The sequence below is a fragment of the Bufo gargarizans genome, chromosome 10 (assembly GCF_014858855.1).
Source record: "Bufo gargarizans isolate SCDJY-AF-19 chromosome 10, ASM1485885v1, whole genome shotgun sequence".
Lineage (NCBI taxonomy): Eukaryota > Metazoa > Chordata > Amphibia > Anura > Bufonidae > Bufo > Bufo gargarizans.
This window is the reverse complement of record NC_058089.1, coordinates 19,773,696-19,785,737: the sequence shown is the minus strand read 5'-3', so window position 1 is coordinate 19,785,737 and position 12,042 is coordinate 19,773,696. Positions and strand designations below refer to the sequence as shown.

Below are 12,042 nucleotides of genomic sequence, written 5' to 3'. Positions count from 1 at the left end.
ACACAGGACCGGACAAGACGGCAAACTTGGGAATTTCTACCTGTGTTCTAGACATGTGCTTCCTCCATTTGAGGTATACTTTACAAAAAAAAAGGATACAAAAACGCAGCACACCACCTTCTTGTATCCTGCACAGTCCGGTTAAAAAAAAACCGTAATCAATGGAACTCTTTGGTGAACGGAGGCCACTGTATGGCATCAGTCTGGGGCTTCCGTTTAATGTATACGTTAAAAAGAAAGAGAAAAACTTGATGTGAACCCACCCTAATATAGGCGTATTTTTGTTTAATAAATGACCCCATAATGTGCAGGTTGCAAATCTGAAAATCTGCACCATGCCCTGAAATCCCACAGAGGTTCTCACTACAGGTGGAATATATATTTTTTTTAAGTTAATTTACATTTGAGTACTGTAAATTGTTCTCAATCTGCACTAAAAAAAACTACATGCACATTGATAAATATCAACTATCTATCTCCTATCTATCTATCTACCCATCCGTTATCTATCTCATATCTATTTATCTATCATCTATCTATGTATCTATCTATCTGTGCTGTAGTAGCAGACACAGATTCATACTCACCTGCTCTCCACTGCTCCCATCCTCCGCACTGTTTTCATGTCTGGTCCCCACACTGTTGACATCCGGATTTCCATGGGGACATGCTCCACTGCAGCCAATCACTGGCTTCAGCAGTGACGTGCTGCTTGTGGTCCAGCTATTGGCTGCAGCAGAGCATGTGATCAATGCCTATGCTAAACTGAATGTCAAAAGTGGTGGGAACATAAGTACCTCGCACTCCCACACTGGGAGCATGAGGTTGTTACATACCCGGCCGGTGGCTATGAGGAGGGCTTGGTCTGCAAAGTTTCCCGGCAGAGTCTGTGGCCAGTCCGCACCTGAGCCTACACAATACAGCTAGCTAAATGCAGCAGGACAAATTTTTCATTTCTTTAAAATTTGCTACAATGTATCAGTGCAGGTAAAATATCTCAGTCTGGGTTCTCTCAAGAGAACTTGGATATTTCTGTGTTTCTTAGGCCACCCTGGGTTAAAGAGAATCTGTCACCTGCTTTTACCATTTTAAGCTGTCACCATCGCTATGTTCACTAAAGTACCTTATTTCCAGCAGTCTTCTTTTTACTTTATTTAGTTTTGTCCTTTTGATATAAAAGCGCTTTTTATGATATACTAATGAGGATCCAAGGTGCCCAGAGGGGCGTTTTTTTCCTTCTCCGGTGCCCAGTGACGCCCCCCTGCAGTGCCCAAGAACGCCTCCTGATCCTCAAATAACCTCCCACAGCCCCAGCAAACGGTTCCGCCCCCTCCCCAAGTCATCGTCTACCTTCTAGAAATGCCCCGTCCTTCTTCCTGTCGGCGGCCAGAAAACTCGCGCAGGTGCAGTATCGCCTGTGGCCTGCGCGATCATCAACCTCCTCAGGGCAACAGCGCTCAGGTTACATCACTGGGCTCAGCGCATGCCCAGTGAGACTTTTGAGGCTGTTGCCCTCAGGAGCTTGATTATCGCGCAGGCCGCAGGCGGTACTGCGCCTGCGCGAGTTTTCTGGCCGCCGACAGGAAAAAGGATGGGGCATTTCTAGAAGGTAGACGATGACGTGGGGAGGGGGCAGAACCGTTTGCCGGGGCTGTGGGAGGTTATTTGAGGATCAGGAGGCGTTCTTGGGCACTGCAGGGGGGCGTCACTGGGCACCGGAGAAGGAAAAAAACGCCCCTCTGGGCACCTTGGATCCTCATTAGTATATCATAAAAAGCGCTTTTATATCAAAAGGACAAAACTAAATAAAGTAAAAAGAAGACTGCTGGAAATAAGGTACTTTAGTGAACATAGCGATGGTGACAGCTTAAAATGGTAAAAGCAGGTGACAGATTCCCTTTAAGAGTTTGGGATTACCATTCTGCCGATTAGGGCAGGGGATAAATGTTGATTGTGGGATAAGGCCTTTCTTGAAAGGGAACCTGTCACCTGGATTTTGTATTTAGAGCAGAGGACATGGGTTGCTAGATGGCCACTAGCACATCCGCAATACCCAATACCCATAGCTCTGTGTGCTTTTATTGTGCAAAAAAAACTATTTGATAAATATGCAAATTAACATAAAAGAGTCATTTCTTACTTGTGTGACCAGAGAAGAGTCATATTTTCAAGCTCTGACTCATCTCAGGTTAATTTACATATGTATCAAATCTGTTTTTATACACAATAAAAGCACACAGAGCTATGGGGACTGGGTATTACGGATGTGCTAGTGGCCATCTAGCAACCCATGTCCTCAGCTCTATACACAAAACCCCGGTGACAGGTTCCCTTTAAGGGCTCATGCACACAAACGTTTTTTGCGTTTCGTATACGGGCTGTATTTTGATTCCATATACGGAACCATTCATTTCAATGGGTCCGCAAAAGATGCGGACAGCACTCTCTGTGCTGTCCGCATCCGTTGCTCCATTCCGTGGCCCCGCAAAAATTATGAGGCATGTCCTATTCTTGTCCGTTTTGTGGACAAGAATAGGCGTTTCTAAAATGGGCCTCCTGTTCCGTTCCGCAAATTTCCAAAGGCACACGGGAGGCATCTGTTTTTTGAGGATCCGCAATTTGCAGACCGCAAAAAATGTCACGGTCGTGTGCATGAGCCCTAAAGGCTATGGACACCTTTGGGGCAATTTTTATATGATTGCATTTTACTCATTTTGGGCTAAAAATATTTTTTTCAATTAGTCTTTATTAGGGTACTTTCACACTTGCATTAGAGGATTCCGTCAGGCAGTTCCGTTGCCGAAACTGCCTGCCAGATCCGGAAATCCGTATGCAAACGGATAGCATTTGTTTCCTGGATCCGGATCCGTCTGACAAATGCATTGAAATACTGGATCCGTCTCTCCGGTGTCATCTGGAAAAAGGTATCCGGTATTTCTTTTTTTCACATTTTTAAAAGTTTGCGCAGACTGGGAAACCGGATCCGTTTTTCCAGAAAACTTGGTACCGGATCCGGCATTAATACATTTTAATAGTGTTCTGGAATTTGGGCCGGGGAAAATACTGCAGCATGCTGCGGTATTTTCTCCGGCCAAATACCGAAAGAGGGACTGAACTAAAGACATCCTGATGCATCCTGAACGTAATGCTTTCCATTCAGAATGCATTAGGATAAAGCTGAAGTGTTTTTGTTTTTTTCCGGTATTGAGCCCGTGACGGTGTGAAAGTACCCTAAACATTTTCAGCCATTTTTAAGCTACAAGGGTTAAAAATCAGTCTGTTTGCACAGTATCACTTCTCAGTCCCATAGGCTCAGGTGAAGCCTTATCTCTTATCTCCTGACCTCATAAACACTCATTTAAGCCATATTCTTATCAGTTTGATAAGAGTTTAGCTATAATGAGGACTGATTTTTAACCCCTGTATCTCAGAAATGGCTAAAAAATATTAATAAACACCAGTTAAAAAAAAAGATTTATAGTCCAAAATGAGCAAAATGCAATCATAAAAAGATTTGACCAGAAGGTGTCCATAGCCTTTAATTTCACCAGTAGTCCTATACAAAATGACAGAAAATGTGTTATTTTTCCCAGGGACTCGTCAAAACTCAGCTACATCTAAGACAGGGATGCCCAACCTGCGGCCCTCCAGCTGCTGTAAAATTACAACTCTCACTATGCCTTGCTATAGGCTGATAGCTGTAGGCTGTCCAGGCATGCTGGGAGTGGTAGTTTTGCAACAGCTGGAGGGCCGCAGATGAAGACAATCCCTTTCCATACACTCAGTTAGTGCATATGGCTGTTACAGAGGCTGCCCCCCCCCCCACTTTGGACCCCTGTTTATTAGCCATAAAGGAGTGCCCGTAATAAAAGACCAACACCGATGCCTGGCTCGCTGACCCCCTTTAATGCAGTGTTGTCGCACTTCTGTGCAGTACCCCCCATTGCAATGATGTAATATTAATGATTCATCCTTGGACTGCTCATTCATTATCTCTCACAAAGAACTCCGCTACGTAATTCTCTGGTGTAATGAGGCAGTAACGTGCGGTATAGATTCTCTGACACACTGTCTATTAGTTCTGGATGGAATCCGCGAGGTGTTCAGTGACTCACGGCTCATACAGTGATGCTGCTGTCAGTCGGTGCTGATGTTATCAGGGCATCCCCGCCTGTCCCTGCAAGCAAAGGGAGGTCATGATGCCGCCGCTCCAGGCAAAAGAGCATGACCCTCCCCAATCTTACTTCACCGCTGATAGCAGGCTATAGTGACCTGATGGCTAGAACAACGTACGAACACGATGCATCGCTAAAGATCAGCAACCTTTGCAACTCCAGCTACTTTGCAACTGCAACTCTCAGCATGCACACTTGCTCGTCTCTTATTGTAAGGCTACTTTCACACTTGCGTTCAGAACGGATCCGTCTGCATTATAGTGTAAAAAAAATTCTAAGTGTGAAAGTAGCCGGATCCGTACAGACTTTACATTGAAAGTCAATGGGGGACGGATCCGTTTGAAAATTGAGCCATATTGTGCCAAATTCAAACGGATCCGCCCCCATTGACTTACATTGTAAGTCTGGACGGATCCGTTTGCCTCCGCACGGCCAGGCGGACACCTGAACGCCGCAAGCAGCGTTCAGGTGTCCGCCTGCTGAGCGGAGCGGAGCCCAAACGCTGCCAGACTGATGCATTCTGAGCGGATCCGCATCCACTCAGAATGCATAAGGGCTGGACGGATGCGTTCGGGGCCGCTTGTGAGAGCCTTTAAACGGAACTCACAAGCGGAGCCCCGAACGCTAGTGTGAAAGTAGCCTAACTCCCATAGAAATGAAAGGAGGATTCTGGGAGTTATAATTTCAGAACAGCTGGAGTCTCAGAGGTTGCTCATCCCTGATGTATTGCATATTCCCTATATACTTGAAGAGCTGGGACAAATCGCCACCGTTTTTGGGGGGGGGGGGGGGTCATAATTGACATTGAAAAAACACTTTTTATATACAAGTCGCCAGTGCATAAAAATGGCAGCTGACTTCAACTTTTTTTTCACAAAGCCGGACGACAGACCCACATTAGGGCATGTTCAGATGCGGCAGATTTGTGCAAGTGTCCCGCTCATTTGAATGAGGCTTACAGAAATCCATGTGCTGGCCGCCAAAACTACCCCATTAACCCATTAAGTGGTTGTCCAGTCTTTTTTAAGCGATTGCCTATCCTCAGGAAAGGCCATCACTGATTGATCAGAGGGGGTTACAAAACCCCACACACCCGCTGATCATCTGCTTTGTGTAGCTTCCTTGACAGAAGTTGGAGCTACATTGACTTCAATGGGAGTAGCACTGCAGTGACAAGCGCTGTTCACCACATGACGGTGAGTTGTAGTTCTGGCACTGACTTCTGCCAACGGAACTACAGCTGGTCAGTGGGAAGCGCAGGGTGTCAGACCCCCGCCAATCCTTAAGATAAGCCAAGGATGCTCAACCTGTGGCCCTCCAGCTGTTGCAAAACTACAACTCCCAGCATGCCCTAATAGCTGTCGGCTGAACAGGCATGCTGGGGGTTGAACTTTTGCAACAGCTGGAGGGCCGCAGGTTGGGCATTCCTGGGATAAGCCATCACTTAGTAAAGGCTGGTCAACATCTTTAAAGGGCTTGTGCACCTTTGGCGAACCTGCGAAGTTTCAGAGAGAGCAGAGCCTCTAGGTGTAATGGCAACGCCCCCATTGCTCCTAGAGGCTCATTTGCATATATTAAAACATCATTTTCCTCAGCAATGAGGGCACATATGAACACGGGACCAACACAGATGCCTTCAGCTGCCAAGTGCACAGGTAACAGGTCAGCCAGTGTCATAGGTACGAAACTGCTGACAGATGCCCTTTAAGTCACCAATAGTTCTACTACTTTGACTCACCAACAGTCTCTGTCCCTTCAACTGGTGCATCAGACTCTTGCAAGTTGTCAGCACATGTTTTGGGGCAACAAATACATTTTAAAAGTCATTCTCTATGGCTCTGCCCTCCAATTTGTGGCTGTCTGGACATGCTGGGAGTTGTAGTTTTGCACCAGCTGGAGAGCCACAGGTTAGAGATCACTGGTCTATGGCCACCTGTCACCACAAGGCCTGTCCGTTATACGATTATTAATGGGAACCATCGCCCCCCCCCCCCCCCCCTTGGTAACCATGAAGCATAAGATAACATGATAGGAATGTGACTCCATCAAGTCCATCATCATCACTAGACAGTGTAAGGCTACACTAAACTCCGTCTTATCAGCAACGACAGCTTTATACCATATCCATCGCAATATACCGCCATGTAGCACTGGGAAATTGGTCATTTTTAACCCTTTGGGCGCACCTTGTCAGGTTAGACATCGGCATAAAGCCAAGGCTCCTAATATCACATTATATGGCAAATAGCGTACTCCGCTCTGCTACATCTCCATATGAAAAAGAAAAAAAAAAAGCAGCAACCCAAGACTGCAGGTGTATTATAAAGACGTATTGGCATTCAGGAGGTATTCTTCATCAGGATAGATGGGTGATCAACCGGTCGCCATGTCCCCCCCCCCCCCCTGTATTTGCCAGTATGAATGATCTTACCACATTACTCATAAAATCTGCCTCTGTCAAGTCCTCCAGCTCCAGGAAGGGGCTGTGAAAGCTTCGCTCTTGCATCATGGTGGCACTATCCATGGTCCCGGGTGTCAGGTTCTGGCCGTCAGGTGTCACCGAGGTTGGCTGCCATCCATGAGAACAGGAGTGGTGGAGAGAGCAGTCACAGGTGGCTGGATGGGAAGAAGGCGCCGCGAACCAGTGCCAAGGTGTACGGTGACCTGGTGCAAGCTGCGAGGATGCTAGAAGGGTGAGGGGTGCAATCCAAGGGCTTAGAGGGCAAGCCTGGGGTGTGTAGAGACCCCAGCAATGGGTGCATGGATCAAAGAGAAGAGGGAGCAAACTAACCCCAAAGTACCTGCTGACTATGGGGGTAGAGTGAATGGAAGCAAGAGACAACAGGGATAGTTAAGTGCAATGGGTGCAAAATTAGCAATGGGTGCAGTGTTAGGGTGAGATGATGACTGAATCTAGTAAAAGGGATGCAAGGGATGGGGTGACTGTGTGCAGGGTTGAGGTGCTGTGAACAGTGCAGTAAAAACAGCAGAGAGAGCAGGGGCCGGGGTCACAGGGTGCAGGGATGGGGTACAAGGATGCCCGGGCTGGAATGGGGGGCAGGCTTCTTTTGTCAATAGGGCTCAGCAGGCCCTGTTTCTTCCCAATGCATGATGCTCCCCTCCAGGGAGAGGGTCTTTCGTCTTCCTTATGGCTTTTTCCCCTTAGTGCCGGTGATCATGCCGTTGCGAGCCTGTGTCTCCCTGTGACTCTCCCCAGCTGTCAGGAGCAGCCGGAGCCGACAACCTTACACCACGCCCCTTCACGAATAGTACAAATCTTTGCCTGCCGGGCGCTCTAAGCCACGCCCACTCTATGCATATGCATCAGGCGCCGGTAAAGCCGCGCCCCTTCGAAGACTACGCGATAAGATAAACCACGCCTCCCAGTGTCGGTACTGGTGGGCGGGAAGTACGACGGCTGAGGCCTGAGGGGATGATATGTGAAGCAGCCGGCAATGGCTGAGGGGATGATATGTGAAGCAGCCGGCAATGGCTGAGGGGATGGGATGATATGACATGCCGGCAATAGTCCAAAATGAGAAACTTTACCTACAGATATAGCAAATTGTCCTTATATCATTAAAAGTGCAATATTTCCCTCAAATTAACCCTTTGAGTAGCGCTGTGACACAAAAGCGTATGGTGACATTCCATACAATGTATTTCAATGGTGTCATCGTGCGACATACTGCGATACGACGGTAGGGGCAAAAAATAAAAAAAATCTGTCGCATTGTGACACCATTGAAATACATGAAATGTCGCACGACTTTCCTGTTGCTGCATAGCTGTACCCATCAGGACCCAGACTTTTTTCTTCAAGAGCCATAACTTTTTTTTTGCCATTTTTTAATGGCACCATTTAATTTACTGCATATTGTACTGAAAAAGCAGGGGAAAAAAGTTCTGACTAACGGTCAGCTCTTTTTTTTTTTGGGGTAACTTTTTTTGTCTTGATTTTTTTTTTTTTGATGGGTAAAAAAATGCCAGTTCCAAATCCATGTGTGTAAAGACTATTATATAATTTTTACTACTTTAGGTCTCATGCACACGACTGTAGCTGTATTTGCAGTCCGCAAATTACGGATCCACAAAACACGGATACCGGCTATGTTCTGCATTTTGCGAAACGTTCTGGCCTCTATAGATATGTCCTATCCTTGTCCGTAAAATGGACAGGAATAGGACGTTCTATTTTGTAGTGGGGCCACAGAACGGACACACGGATGCGCACAGCACACAGTGTGCTGTCCGCATCTTTTGCAGCCCCATTGAAGTGAATGGGTCCATATCCAACCTGAAAAAAATGCGGACCAAAAACACGTTTGTGTGCATGAGCCCTTAGGGTACATGCACACAGAGATTTGCTCCAGATCTTTTCCTTCAGTGCTGAAATCTCCAGATTTTCAAATCCACACCGCAAGTCAATTTTTCCCCATTGAAAATTTCCGCACTGTGTACAAGAGATTTGGAAAATCTCATTTAGGCCTCATGCACACGACCGTATGTACTTTGCGGTCCATAAAAAACAGATCCCCAAAAAATACAAATGACGTCCGTATTTTGCGGAACAGAACAGCTGGCCCATAATAGAACAGTCCTATCCTTGTCCGTAATGCAGACAATAATAGGACATGTTCTATTTTTTTGCGGAACGGAAATACGGACATACAGAAACGGAATGCACACGGAGTAACTCGAACGGACATGTAAAGAAAATGCGTTCGTGTGCATGACCCCTTACACTGCAGATTTTGCCGCACCGCGTGCATACACCCGTCGGGGTCCCCACACACATGAATTTGGCTCTGGCGTTGTTTAACCAGTAAAGATGCAGACCGATTCATTTCTATGGGACCGTAAAATTCACAGATAGCACTGCGTGTTATATCCGCTTCCGTATGTCTGCATAAAAGATAGAACATGTCTGCAAAATGTAGTCCATGGCCCCATTCAAGTCTATGGTTCTGCAAAAATGCGGAGTGCACACAGAATGCGTTCTGTATGCAATCTGTATTTTGTGGCTCCATGTCCGCAAACTTTAATGCCCTGACATGTCACCTTTGAATCTTTATTAGGGCTCATGCACACGACCGTGTGCATACAGTGGGTCCGCAATACGCGGGCACCGGCCGTGTGCATTCCGCATCACGGATCGCAAACCCATTCACTTGAATGGGTCTGCAATCACGGAGATGCGGAACGGAGGCACGGATCGGAACCCCACAGAAGCACTACAGAGTGCTTGTGTGGTGTTTGTGGCCGTGCCTCCGCACCGCAAAAAAAGTAACGCATGCACTACTTTTTTGCGGGGCAGACCATCAGATGCAGATCGCGTATGCGGCTGCTCTACGATCTGTGCACGTGCATTGCGGACCGCAATTAGCGGTCCGCGGCACGGCCACGGAGCCCTTACGTTCGTGAGCATGAGCCCTTAAAATGATACTTTCCCTTTTTTTGCGGATCCACAAAAAAATGGAAGACACACGGAAACATACCTTCCGTATTTTGCGGACATACGGAACGGATGCAGAAGTATCACGGAATAGACTTTAGAGATTTTGCGGACTACAAACATACGGTTGTGTGAATGAGCCCTAAGTGGAAGCTTTTTTTTGTTACCTGCAGGTTTTTAGTGGGATTTTTAGCATTTGTTGCACACAGTGGGGAAGAGTTATCAAAACTTGTTTATTTACCCATAGCAACCAATCAGTTTCCACCTTTCATTTTCCAAAGGAGCTCTGAAAAATGAAAGGTGGAATCTGATTGGTTGCTATTGACAACTCAGCCAGTTTTCCTTTATACCAGTCTTGATAAAGCTCCCCCAGTGTGTCTCACCACTGGCGTTTTTTTCATGGTGTTTTTCCTTTATAGAGAAGGTTATGTAAAAATGCTAAAAGCTCCAGCATGCCACATTTTGAAAAGAAGCGAGAAAGACCAAGAACACTACCTAAGGGCTCATGCACACGAACATGTGCCAACCGTTCCGTGCATTGGGGACTGCAAATTGCAGTCCCCGTGTGGCTGCCGCAGATGGATCCAGACCCATTTAACTTGAATGGATCCGTGATCCGTCCGCACTGCAAAAAAATTGATCATGCTCTATTTTTTCGCGTTGTGGAGGCACGGAGAGCACCCCATAGTGCTTCCGTGGGGTTCCGTGCCTCTTTTCCACATCGGACCTTCTGGATTGTGGACCCATTCAAGTGAATGGGTCTGCATCCGTTATGCAGTGCACAAACCGCTGGTGCCCGTATATTGCGGACCCGCTGTTTGCTAACATCTGCTGCAATATTTTCAGTAAAAACACAGGGGGGGAAAAAATGGTCAGAAAAATGCTCATAAAAAAATAAGTATGAAAGAACCGTAAGTTAAACAAAAAACCTTGAAAAAATACATTTTCTTTACATCATCATAATGTGACACCCATAACTTTTTAAAATCTTGATCTACGGAGCTCCTTGTTTGCAGGGTGAGCTGTAGTTTTTACTGGTACCATTTTGGGGTAGATACGACTTTTGGATCACTTTTTATTTAGTTTTTCTCAGGGGTTGAGATGATTTTTATTTACTGTCATTTAAAAAAATATAAAAGTAAAAAAATAAAATGTTTTTAGAAATATAAAAAATAAAGTAACATCAAGGTGCGTGAAGGGGTTAATTGTAAAGGAGCAACAACTTTCACACAGAAAATTCAAACCCCCGTGTTTACGGTGCATCTACAGGATGCAATTACAAGCAGCCAATCAGGCCTCATGCACACGACCGTTGTTTTATTCCGTTTTGTCATCCGCGTCCGTTAAAAAAAATAATTAAACTCACCTTAGTCCACTTGATCGCGTAGCCGGCATCTCTTCTGTCTCCTTTGCTGAACAGGACCTGTGGTGACGTCACTCAGGTCATCACATGATCCATCACATGATCCATCACCATGGTAAAAGATCATGTGATGGAACATGTGATGACCGGAGTGATGTCACCACAGGTCCTGTTCAGCAAAGGAGACAGAAGAGATGCCGGGCAGCGCGATCAAGTGGATTAAGGTAAGTAAAAAAAGTTTTAATTTTTTTTTAACCCCTCCAGGTCTATTTTACTATGTATTCTATATTCAGAATGCTATTATTTTCCCTTATAACCATGTTATAAGGGAAAATAATAATGATCAGGGTCTCCATCCCGATCGTCTCCTAGCAACCGTGCGTGAAAATCGCACCGCATCCGTACTTGCTTGCGATTTTCACGCAACCCCGTTCATTTCTATGGGGCCTGCATTACCTGATAAACGCACAAAATAGAGCATGCTGCGATTTTCACGCAACGCATAAGTGATGCGTCAAAATCACTGCTCATGTGAACAGCCCCATAGAAATGAATGGGTCGGTATTCAGTGCAGGTGCAATGCGTTCACCTCACGCATCGCATCCGCACGGAATACTCGCCCGTGTGAAAGGGGCCTTAGGCCTCTTTTACACGAGCGTGGCGTGTGAGGGCCCGATAAGATGCGGGTGCGTTGCGGTAAAATGCACGATTTTTCCGCGCGAGTGCAAAGCGTTTTAAAGCGTTTTGCACCCGCGTGAGAAAAATGGCCATGTTTGGTACCCAGACCCAGACCCAAACCCGGACTTCATCATTGAAGTTCAGGTTTTGGTTAGGTGTTGTGTAGATTTTATTATTTTCCCTTATAACATGGTTATAAGGGAAAATAATAGCATTCTTAATACAGAATGCAAAGTAAATTAGGGATAAAAAAAAAGTTTACTTACCTGTAAACAACTGAACGCAATCGCAGACAAAACTGACTGAACTTGCTTGCAAAATAGTGTGAGTTTTACTGAACGCTATTTTTTACTCCAGCCCTATTGTACTAT

The 12,042-nt window shown here is 46.0% G+C and overlaps 1 protein-coding gene across 2 annotated transcripts in view; it reads right to left on the bottom strand.

Moving 5' to 3' along the window:
- CREB3L1 (cAMP responsive element binding protein 3 like 1) overlaps nt 1-7,418 on the bottom strand; it is a 63,035-nt gene extending 55,617 nt beyond the window's left edge. For both annotated transcript variants that reach the window (XM_044269562.1, XM_044269563.1), the window contains exon 1: nt 6,607-7,418. In XM_044269562.1, the coding sequence (XP_044125497.1) occupies nt 6,607-6,699 (93 nt within the window). In that variant the 5' untranslated portion in view covers nt 6,700-7,418. The remainder of the gene's footprint in view (nt 1-6,606) is intronic.
- Between the last annotated feature and the right edge of the window lie 4,624 nt (nt 7,419-12,042).